Here is a 12472-nt window from a genome sequence, read left to right on the forward strand (position 1 = left end):
CCACATTACAGCGCGCCCGGGCCGCTACCATTGTGTGTTTGATTGAATATCATGTTCCCGGGAATTCCGGTTTAATGAGTGCAGCCCACTGTGTCCAAAATGTGACCCTTCAGGGGCTTTCAGAGAGAGAGAGAGAGAGAGACGAAAAATCGGGGAATTGTAATAACCAGACGGTGACAGAAATTCACAGATCTTGTGTGGACTTTCTAATCCAGAGTTACCCCCGACCCACGCTGTCGGACACCGAGCTGGGCCACATCGGTGACTTTAACACATCCCAACCAGGAATAGCACCACACACCCCACACACTGCAAAAACGAATCATTGTTTCACTACAGTCCTCCAACCTGCATTGGGTCTATAATGTGTAAATATAATATACAGTACAATTATGATTTTTTAAACTTTGTGTTTGGAAATCCAATTCAACATTGGACTAAAATGATTTTCAATATTTGACTTTTCCTCTTTCTCGAGGGATACCTCCCTTCAAATTATAAAGCGAAGAATTGGTGGGGGGCTACGCCCCCGCCCCAGTAAAGCTTAGTTTGCATTTCTGCACACGAAACACTGAGAAACCTTCCCTCCTGTGCTTTGCCTACTGTACTCTGTACAATGCGGCGTCCAACGCGTAACCGTTTCAATGCTGCAGTCCTGAGGAAAACAATTGGCCTCGCGTGTTTTACGATCCGCTATATATATATATTTAAAAAATCGTATTAAGGAAGCTGCTTCTTAAAAAAAATAATTATCACCCGATCCGATAAGAAGCCGTCCAGTTGCCGGACTACCTGACAGGGTCCCCGCGGGGGGGAAAAGGGAGGGCAGCCTATCCGCGACAGGAATTGAGAAATTTGTTCTGAGGCTTCAGAAACCCCCTCCCCTCCCCAATCTAATTCTCAGCTTTCATGTTGGCGCTGCCGGCTCTCGCATCAGCCCCTTCAGCATTGGGAGCTGGAACCAGGTGACATTGAGCGACCAGACCGGCGGGAATGAACTCCTCTGCTACCCTGTGACTCAGTAATGTGCCCCTACCTGGTTGAACGCTCCTAACCAGCCACCTCCATCACTCCACACACACACACACACACACATCGGGTTCCAGCACTAAGGGCAAACACAGACCGAGTTAACGCGATTTCAGCGGAACTGACCGGTGTGGTTTATTTATATATTTATATATATATAAATGAAGCCAGGCGTTCCGCTTCTCAGAGCTATAGGGGTGAAAGGGCTCCCACACATCCAGTAAAAGGCACAGAGCCTTCCAGTTAAATCCCCAACCATTTCATCGGCTTGTTTCCCCCCTTCCCTTCCCTCCCTCCCAGTGTTACAGCTGGAGCACTGTTTCACTTTGTACAACCTGTTTCCGCTTGGGAAACCTGCCCGTGGGCACTGCAAGAGGCAAGTGGCTGACCGGGTGAATGGGACTTGGAGCTGGTCCCAGCAGCGAGAGAGGAAGGGAGGGAGAGGTGGGGGTGGGGGGAGAGGGAGGGAGAGGGAGGGAGAGAGAGACGGGGAGAGAGGGAGGGAGACAGAGAGAGAGGGAGAGAGGGAAAGATAGAGGGAGAGAGAGGGAGAGAGGGAACGAGAGAGAGGGAGGGAGAGAGGGGGAAAGAGAGAGAGAGTGGGGGAGAGAGAGAGAGGGAAAGTGGGAGGGAGCGGACCACCTCCATTCACTCACTTCCCGGCACTGCCGCGCCACTCGGGGCAATTTCAAGGCGAGGTCCCGCCCCCTCCCTCCCCCTTCTGCGCTGTGATAGGGCGGGAGGTTAAACCTGCCTTCCCATTGGAGGAGAGCCGGAGAGTGGTTTGGATTGGCCAGGGTGATTTGTCACTCACTCTCAGACACACACACACACACACAGACACACACAGAGGGGAACTTTGCTACATTTGTCTGGATGTAACTGGCTGGATGTGGGGATGAATCAAAGCGGCGGGTAATGCGCCGTGACAGCACAGAATGAACTGAGTGAAAAAAAATGCATCAGAAAGTAAATGAGTGGCGGGCAGCTGAAGATTGGAGCCGTAAAACTAGGAGGATATAAGACCAAACCAAAAAAAAAACTGGGGCAGCGAGTGGCATCCAATTTAATTCCCAAATCAGGTTTAACCAAACACATGAAAGGATCACACACAACACCAATAAAAATATTTCTTTTAAGCTGATACATGGCTGCTGCCTAGTATGGCCTTCTCTTGTGCCGGGGACTGTTACACGTTATGGCACATAGCACAGTCTTTTCGGAAGCTCTGTCCACGAAGGTCTACCGGAAAATTGTGGTCATGTTGTGTGTGCTGCTGATGTCCCTGTACTTGTTGTATTATCTGTCGGATCTCTGCCACACAATGCCCAGCCCTCTCCGTAACTCCGCAGAAGGCAGCCACCTGGCCGCAGGACTGGAGGGCTGGCAGGCGCTCCGCAGAAAGAGACTCCTGCACAAGCTTCAGGTGCGGGGCTACTGGACGGGCGAGCTCTCCGAAAAGTACTTCCGAGACCTGAGGCTGCAGTTCCAGTCCTTCAACCTCAACCCGCGAGGGGGGACCGGTGGATCCTCGGCGGGGAATCCGCCCAGCACCCTGAGCTTCAGCGGCGACGGAGTGAGGAAGCTCCCGCAAGCCATCATCATCGGGGTGAAGAAGGGGGGCACCCGGGCCCTTCTCGAATTTGTCCGGGTCCATCCCGACGTCCGGGCCGTGGGCGCAGAGCCGCATTTCTTCGACCGACACTACGACGAGGGACTGCGTTGGTACAGGTAAAGGATCTTGAGCCTCTCACACCAGAGCAGACACAACACGTACACACAGACTAGTTTATCATAAACAGTCACTTGTTGATTCGAAGTTCCTGCTAAACATTCGTGAGCAATTATCTCCCAGAGTAAAGAATGTGTTTATAAACTTAAACTACAACATGCACACAGACACACTGCTGCAATGCACATGGAGATTCGGCATTTCCTATGCAATAATGTTTGTCGCTGCACAATGTTTAATTACACTTGGGCGGCACAATTTAGTTGTAATTGTTGCTCAATACATTTTTTCACCTTTTCACTGCCTTTGCACCAAAACCTTCGTGCATGAAAAATAATTTCCTAATGTACAGGGTTATTCCTCTTCAGTAATGTCACCTCAGCGGCGTGTTTAGTGCCAACTTTTAGTAAGTATGTACTCATTTGTGATTCTTGGACCAGTAAGACCTGGGTGTGGGAAAAGAATCAGATTGCTATGACAGAATTTATTGAAAACATTCCCACTGATCCGTAAAAGCTAAAACTGCTAGCTAAATCACTGGGTAGACACGGGTTTATACTTCCCACCCTCACAGCACCCCTCATTCCAAACACTTGTACTGAATCCTCAACTATATTATTTCAGTAGCGTTTAACAGACACGCTTCCTTTACCTCAGACTTAGTGGCTGGTTTGCAGAGTTTTAATAGTTATAAGGGTATATGTCATCATCCTGCTGAAACTCTTATGATGTTTTCACTGTAAGACTCGGGTTTAACACTGCACTTCAGTTCTACAAGGCCACCGGAGGCTGTATAGCCTCTCCCTCTCTGGTTATCTTTCACGTGATTTTTTTTTTATAAATAAAAGTTTGCGAATGGCTTGAATGTGTTCATATGTATAACGTGAATGCAGCTAATTTAGAAGGTGTGAATCTTCCTTTCATTTCATTTCTGACACCGTACTTTTCTGTTAATTTACACAGGCTAGTGGGAGGAGAAAGAGGCGAATAGGTTAGTGTTCTGGAATCCCCTTCCGAGTAACAGCAGTGATTGTTAATAGTGTTTTATACAGTTTCTGTCTCCAGTAGACAACTTCCAGCACCTTTAACTTTCAAAGCATCACAAAAGAGAAGCTTAACAGTAAACTCCAGCCGTTTGGTTCACTTGTTTTTAAAGTAGAACGGCGGGATTTTTACAGATTCAACCGTTACGAGTGGTTATATTAGGTCAGGCGGTGGGAAGGAACGGTTTCTTATCAAAAGAACTGGACATGAGGGAGTTACTGCTCAATCTGAATTCTTACATCACGTCTGAAGGTTTCCCAGTCGATGATTGCATTTTAAAGTCAATTCAGGTCCTGCCAATATTCAGCTTCTCAATTCCTTCAACACACAGGATTGATGTTGTCATCAGCACAAATTATTTGACCAAAAGCCCTGACAAATAGTTAATTGAAAAAATGAAATGCTTTAATGGAAACTCACCATCTAAATGCCTTTGGTCATAATATGGAAAGTGTATCCATATGACCGTGGTGAAAATTACTTCATTTTAATAAATCAAGGTGAAGAGTTCAAGATTACTCGTGATTTGCATACATATAGCAGCAAACAAATTTAAGTGGTGTCCTGCATGGGTTTAATTTGCCACATCTGGTTCTTAATCCCTATGAATATCCTTGTGAAATTAACATTTTATTAACCTGTTGGTGCCCAAATATATTCTTTATGGATGTGGATAATTTATTATGCATGGTACCTTTTTAGATACTTATTAAAAGTCATTGCTAATTTTGATATTTAAAAGAAATAATATATCTTGATACTTTCTTTATTAACCTGTGTTGCAAATGCCCATTCCCCCCCAGAAAAATATGGATCAAATATTACTGACAGGTTTTGATGTTTGACATAACTGCTTTTTGAGAGGTTTTCCATGATGTGGAGCCATATATCCAGATTAAACCAAGGAGTCACCAATAGAAATATATGTACATGGACACAAATTATGAGTAAATTTAAGCCTGACCACCTCTGAAAAATTGACTTTGTTCATGCATTTTATTAAGTGAGGCACCATGCTTGAATCTACTCAAAGTTAATTCTTATTCTAAGATTTGAGCCAGTATTTTCAATCGCTTGTGGGGTCGAGAATGGGAGCTGGTGTGCTTGGAAACAAAGCATTCTCGGACCAGATGTCAATGCCACATCACCTCTGGGACACTCTGGAATTTTCAAAGTGAGGGTAGGGGACAGAATGTGTCAAGATCATTGTGGGGTGGGGGGGAGGGGGGTGATGTCATGAACCTGCTCGCTCCAATGAATGGTGTGTTAAGGGGCTTGAAGAGCTTGTTAATGGGCTGGGAAGGGCCAGAGGGCGATTTTCAATTTGTAAATCACTGAACCCGAACAATCTGCTGCACATTAGGGCACAGCTGTCGGGGCTCAATGCAGGAGGGATGCAAATCATTTTATCAATAATGAAAAATTTTAACCACTAGTAGTTTTTATCCTGGATTGGGCCAAAATGGCCTTTCAGTTGTCCATTTGGTCATTTCTCTGTGCAGTGAAGCTGCTGGTCCTGCAATGTCCTGACCTCTTTCTGCAGGACAGTGGCAGGCTCCCCTATGGCTCCCATCTGCCTTTGTTGATTGTATCCTGCCCCCTGGTAGTGCTTGGCACCACTTATTGGGTACTGACCTCGTCCCCCACCCATTGAGGGCTTTTGTATTTGAAGATAGCTTCATGTGAGTGATGCAGATGAAACACAGGGATTACCTGGGAGTCGGGTTCCCAAACATGAATTAAAAAACAAACCCTTGTACTTTGTAAGGTCTGCATTCAGTTTAATGAAGTGGTTGGACTAAGAGACAGAGCACTAGATAAAAGTCTGAAAGGCTTGAAATACAAATAGTCTTTTTATCTCTTTCATGCCATTTCCTTCCTTTTCTTTCCAGAACTGAAACTTGGACTTCAGTATAGATTTTGGTAGGAGCTTGCTGAAGAATCTCATAAATTCCCTCTGCCTCAAACGTAAAATATATTATCATTCTACCAGTAAGGATTATGTGTCAGGAGAGTGAAAGAAATAGCCCTTCACCATTTCATTTTCAAGCTAATAGGAGTTCATAAAATTGCTAGACAGGATTTACAGTTGCAAGTGTGGGAACTCTGATTCAAGCCCAAGAGCTTACATTATTCTTGTCAAAAGAATTTTACTGAACAACCAGGAAATTAGCTGACAGAACCTTTCTCTCTCCAAGCTTCAAATCAAACCATAGTTACCATTATTTTTCAGTTTTAATTCAATTAACTCATTAGTTTTGAATTACTAATATTCTTTGGAATAGTTCTCCAATGTTGAAATTAAATGAATTTGCTGCTGATAGAATAAAATCAGAAGTTAAAAAAAAATTACATCATTATTAAATACGATCTCACTTCCAGAGCTGTATGTTTTTTTTTTAAATGCTGCAGCCCTTTTAGGGAGCCAGGTAATAGGTTTTACACAGAACTGAGTCAGTGACTGTGAGCTTTGATGTTTGCAACTTGCACATACAAAATGAACACCTCAACCAAAAGGTTTCTGTTCAAGGAGTAGGTTAGCATAGCTCTTGGTGAATTTGATTTAAGCAAGAGATTGATGAAAGAAAAAGAAGCAAGAGTGACCCACTTGGGTATATAACTAGTGAATATGGAATATAAATTAGGTCCCATGCTTGTTACATCATTGCCATTGCTTTCACTTATTTAATAAAATGCTGTGCACATTTAGCCTTCTAAGACAGTTTTATTTGATGCAATACTCAAATTATTAGCATGAATCTAAGCTGGAGTTGGGTTGTCAAGAATAGACAACTTATTGTAAGAGACACTCACAGGAGGGTTGGGAACCAAAGGACCGATATGTAAAGTGAATGGCAAAATAACTAGAAGAGAAATGAGAAGATTTTAATGTAACAAATGACGATGTTCTGCATTGCCTGAAAGAATGGCGGAAGCAGATTCAATAATAACTTACAAAAGGTAATTGAATAAATTCTTGAAAAGGAGTAGAACTGTAGTGAAAGTGCGGGGGAGTGGGAATAATTGGACAACTTTTTGAAAGGCTTGATTGAATGGCCTCCTTTTGTGCTGTAATTCAATGTTTTTGAAAATATCTTTTCTGTAATATTATTAAAGTATTATATCTCCACACACTTTCTGTCTATAAAATGTCACTTTCTGGTGTCATACCCTGCATCAACATTTTTCATTATAAATTCCTAGGAACATTTGCACTGATAACTGATGATATAAATTTGTCATAGAAGTGGTACTGTACCCCCTCAGCTTTATGCACCTTTGTTCCTTAGCCTGTGCTGTATGTTCCAACAAATCTACTTTGCTACTTTGTAAATTGCTATAAGCTTTTTGATGTAACTATAATTAATAATAATTAATTATATAATTAAGGACAAATGTGTGACTTTATAATAGGGATTGAAAACCAGCTGCACATTCTGATTCAATTATCCATTGCCTGATTCACTGAAGACTACGCTTGGTGTTGACTTCCCATGTACAACACAATTGGAAAATCCATTGTTGTCTCCGTTAAAAAATTCACACAGAGTGCAAACATCCTGACCACAGATTTTCCAGTTATCATGCTTTTCCATCAACATTTACTCCTTGCAAATTGTGGTGATTTAATCTATCACAATCTAGCCACAGCTCAGACGTCTAGGTAGCTCTGTGAAATTAGTCTTTAAAGTCTTTCTCCTAACTGTCTTATATCCAAAACAACCTAGCCAGTAGTATTAAGGGCTAATGTCTTCCCTAATTCTATCTGTAAAGTGATCTCCTGCCATTATCTGGTCAATATAAATTACGCTTCAGTTTTATTTTTCCATTTTAAAGTGATAGGTAATTTGCTTCTGCTTGTTGGGTTTCCCTGCACTTCAACCTGTTCCCCAAACAAGGAGAATGCCTATGAAACACGTGATCAAATGCTTGCCAATGGTGTTCTTAAGTCAGTCATTAAGAGTTGTACAAGAGCATCTTGGATTGATCTTATCTTCCCTCCCTTGAACAGGAGCTTCCAGTATCTCCACCCTGTTGGCAAACTGACATAGTGCATTTACAGAGCTAAGTGATACCACAAACAACGGATCAGATCTAAGCTCTGCAGTCCTACCATATCCAGTCGTGAATGGCGGTGGACAATTAAACAAGTAACTGGAGGAGGAAGCTTCACAAATATTCCCTTTCTCAATGGTGGGGGAATCCAGAACATCAGTGCAAAAAAGAAGGCTGAAGCATTTGCAACCATCTTCAGTCAGAAGTGCCAAGTGGATGATCCATCTTGGCTTCCTCCAAAGGTTCCCAGCATCACAGATGTCAGTCTTCAGTCAATTCAAATCAGTCCACATGATATCAAGAAATGGCTGAACGTTTTGAATACTGCAAGGTCCTGACAACATTCCAGCAATAGTACTGAAGGCTTGTTCTCCAGAACTAGCTGCATCCTTAACCAAGCTATTCCAGTACAACTACAACACTGGCATCTACCCAGCAATGTGGAAAACTGCCCAAGCATGTCCTGTCCACAAAATGCAGGACAAATCCAATCCAGCCATTACTCCCCCATCAGCCTACTCTTAATCTTCAGCAAACTGATGGAAGGGGTTGCCAACAGTGCTTTCAAGTGACAGCAATAACCAGCTCACTGATGCTCAGCTCTTGACATCATTGCAGCCTTAGTCCAAACATGGATAAAAGAGCTGGACTCAAGAAGTGAGTTGAGAATAACTGCCCTTAACATCAAGGCAGTATTTGACTGAATGTGGTATCAAGGACCCCTCACAAAACTAGAGTCAACGGGAATCAGGGGGAATACTCTCCACTAGATATGGAGTCACACCTAGCATAAAGGAAGATGGTTGTGGAGGTCAGTCATCTCAATTCCAGGCCATCACTTCAGGAGTTCCTCAGGATAATGTCCATCTTCAGCTGCTTCATTAATTACCTTTCTTCTATCATAAAGACAGGAGTGGGGATGTTCGCTGATGATTGCGCAATGTTCACCACCATTTGCGACTCCTCAGATATTGAAGCAATCCACGCCCATATGCAGCAAGATTTGGACAAGATTCAGGCTTAGGCTTATAAGTGACAAGTAATTTTTGTGCACACAAGGGGGCAATGATCACCTCCAACAAGAGAGAATGTAACTATCTCCCCTTGACATTCAATGGCATTACCATGGCTAAATCCCTCACTATTAACATCCTGGATATTGTCATTGACCAGAAACTGAACTGGACCAGCCATATAAATACTGTGGCTACAAGAGCATGTCAGAGGGTGGTAATTCTGCAGAAAGTAACTGACCTCCTGGCTCCCCAAAGCCTGTCCACCATCTACAAGGCACAAGTCAGGAGTGTGATGGAATACTTTCCACTTGCTTGGATGAGTGCACCTCCAACAACACTCAAGAAGCTCGACACCATCCAGGACAAAGCAACCCGCTTGATTGGCACTCCATCCACCACCTTCAACATCCGCTGCCTCCACCACCATCTACAAGATGCACAGCAGCAATCTACAAAAGCTCCTTCTCATAGACAGGTCATAAGCATGTTTGTCAGTTGAATAATGCTGAGCTACTTTGCTCAGAAGGCCACATTTTGGTTCATAGGGGTGAAGTCTTCTCGGTGGACCACTTTGTGGAGCTCAGGAGAGAAAGTAATGGAGAGGCTTCTGTGTTGTAAAACTCATAATGCTTCCTGCTTCATGGCACAACGTACTGGAATACTAACTCTGAGTGCCAACAATTTGTACTTTTAACATTTTAATAAATTCAGTGTTTTATTTTTAATGCTGCTTGCATTCTCAAAAGATTTCAATAACAGGAAAACTCAGGTTTATTTGTACTGTCAGTTTCTGTGTAAGAATGATAGTAATTTTAAATTGGCAATATGGACAGTATGGGGGCAAAATTGTTCTTGAGCAATAGTGTAAAATGGACAAATGCAAATGGAAAAGAAAATTGGACAGGGTGTAAAATGGGCTTTTGATTCACTATCACCCATTTGCTGATACATTCCAAGACCAATTTTATCCCTTTGGAAAAAAAGATGTTTTTTTTGACCCATTTTCAGGCAGATAACTAACAATTATCAAGAGCTTGAATCTGGAAACAGAGCTCTAGTTGGTACCTGTCATCCTTCCCAGGCAGCTCACCCATTTTAACTAAATGAACACTGGGCTGTTTGCTCTGCAAACAGGCCCCATTTCTAGCCCAGCACCACAGTAGCAAAGGCCACATGTCTTGTGCACCTCTGCAATACAGCATGATCATTTCATAGGGATGGGCAACAAATGCTGGCCTTGCCAGTGACACCTGCTTCCTACGAAAAAAAATACCCGGATTCTCAGCATTGGGAAGACTAAAGCCATGTCCCCACTACAAACTTTGTTCCCTAACTCCTGACTCTATCCCTCTCCCTGGCAGGAGTTCAAAACTAAGTCAGTCTTGGTGTCACATTCAACCCTGAGATGATGTCCTGATCTCATATATGTGCCATCACTAAGACCACCTATTTCCATCTCTGTAACATCACCCAACTTCGCCTCTATCTCAGCTGTCTCTACCAAAACCCTCATTCATGTTTCATTACCTCCAGGCTTGACCATTCCAAATCACTTCTGGCTGGTCTTTCGAATCTCTATAAGCTTGACGTCATCCAAAACTCTTCTGCTTGTGTTTTAACTCACCTCATGTCCTGTTCCCCTATCACCCATGTGGTCTCTGACCTTACTGGCTCCCAGTCAAACAACATCTTGATTTAAAAATTCTCATCCTTGTTTTCGGATCCCTCCGTGACCTTGGCCCTCCCCATCTCTCTAATTTTCTTCAGCACCATAACTTTCTGAGGTATCACCGCTCCTCTAACTCTGGCCTCTTGTGCATTCCTGATTTTAATCCCACCACGATTGCTGGTCGTGCCTTCAGTTGCCTAAGCCACAAACTCTGAAATTCCCTCCCTAAACCTCTCCACCTCTTTACCTCGTTTTCCTCCTTTTAGACATTGTTTAGAACCTACCTCTTTGACCAAGATTTTGGTTATCTGGCCTAATATTTCCTTATGTGGCTCAGTGTTGTACTCTGTCTTATCTTGCTCATCATTTGTGGCGAAGTTGACCATGTTCATCATCTGGTAGGGGTCAGGATTTTTCGGCCCCATTGCGGGTGGGACCCGCCGCTGGTGAGGCAGTGCCCCAGCCAGAAGTCCATTGACTTGCAGCGGGACCGGAAGATCACAGCGGCTCTGTTCTGTCCCCAATTATCCCACTGTTTTGCCAGCAGAAAATATTATAATAAACCTTGAGAGTATAGTGAAGCTCCACCAGCTGCACTATGCATACACATACTTAGAGACAGAAGGGCATATAAAGAGCTGTGTGGTTTGTGGTAACCTTGTTTCACTTTATATGATTCATTTCAGAGAAACAATTATTTCTGCTCTGATTCAGCCAAACCAGATGTGCCTATTTGTAACTTAAATTGAAATCCAAATAAAGAGAAGAAGCTTGTTTGTACAGCCCCTCCAAACTGAGAGCAAGCCTTTTTCAAATTCACTGTGAATTAGGCTCTATGAAAAGAAAGCTATTCACTGCCTAGCCTTGTCCTTTCCATTTCATCAATATTGTTTCTGCGACATGCATACATTTATATAATATATACATATCAATGAGCATCGAAATAAACAGAAATGCATCGCTACAGGGGTATAATTAATATATCGGCACACACAGGATAATTTTACTTGACAGTTTACAATAAATTAATGGACTGGAATTTGATGTGCTAATAAAGGCAGGCTGTCTGCACTCATCCTTATTACAGGGTAAAACTGACATGAATTTCAGAGCCTGCACCTGCACAGTTAAATGAGGAAATCTGAAAGTTGCTGTCACTAATATCCTGCTTCATCACATTCTGTGCTGCTGCAGTCTTCACCAGTGAAAACTGTGTAGAAGTCAATGTGATGATGTGAAACTGGGCTGATTGTCTGCAGTTTGAACTCCAAAGACAAATAGAAAAGTAATTGTTTGTAGAATCAGGATTAAATGAAATTTTTTACAATGTAATAATTCATATATACTCTCTGATCCTGGAAATGCAATTTTACAAATGTGGAATCTCATTCCAGCAGAGTGAAATGAATATTTCAGGTTTTTACAAAATCAAAAATTGAGCTACCTTTTTTTAAGCTATTCTGTTTTTCAAGTTAATATTTCTCTCTTAATCCTGAGTACGTCCCCTGTCTTTGTTTTGCTGCCTGTATGATTATTTAAATATAATTTATTTTTCCTGCTTTTCACTTTCCACTTTGCTGTCTACGTGCCTCAGTAAGGATTTGCTAATCTGATTTGTTGATCGGCTTTCCTGCGCACTGTGCAGCAGATCCCCTTTAGAGGGCGCTGATTTCAAACAGACACTGGTAGAATGGAAACCTCGACCGACAAGCTCATAATAGTCTCTGCACCACTGGAGGCGAAGTGAATGACAAAAGTCGTTCCTTTGCTGCTCACGGCAAAAGCTGGGCCAATATTTTTTAAAGGAATATTCCATTTTGAATCTGTCCAAAAATTTTTATATTACTTTTTACATTTAATGTGCACCTGTATTAATTAATGTGATGGCCTGTGAAAGGAACGACATTTTGCATTCAAATATTTTTC

General features: G+C 42.6%; 1 protein-coding gene across 1 annotated transcript in view; it reads left to right on the forward strand.

Moving 5' to 3' along the window:
• Window positions 1-1858: 1858 nt before the first annotated feature.
• Window positions 1859-12472, forward strand: part of LOC121293764 (heparan sulfate glucosamine 3-O-sulfotransferase 3A1-like) — a 151675-nt gene continuing 141061 nt past the window's right edge. The window contains exon 1 of the mRNA XM_041217056.1: window positions 1859-2760. Coding sequence (XP_041072990.1) covers window positions 2228-2760 — 533 coding nt within the window. The 5' untranslated portion in view covers window positions 1859-2227. The remainder of the gene's footprint in view (window positions 2761-12472) is intronic.

Source organism: Carcharodon carcharias, chromosome 22, assembly GCF_017639515.1.
Source record: "Carcharodon carcharias isolate sCarCar2 chromosome 22, sCarCar2.pri, whole genome shotgun sequence".
NCBI lineage: Eukaryota > Metazoa > Chordata > Chondrichthyes > Lamniformes > Lamnidae > Carcharodon > Carcharodon carcharias.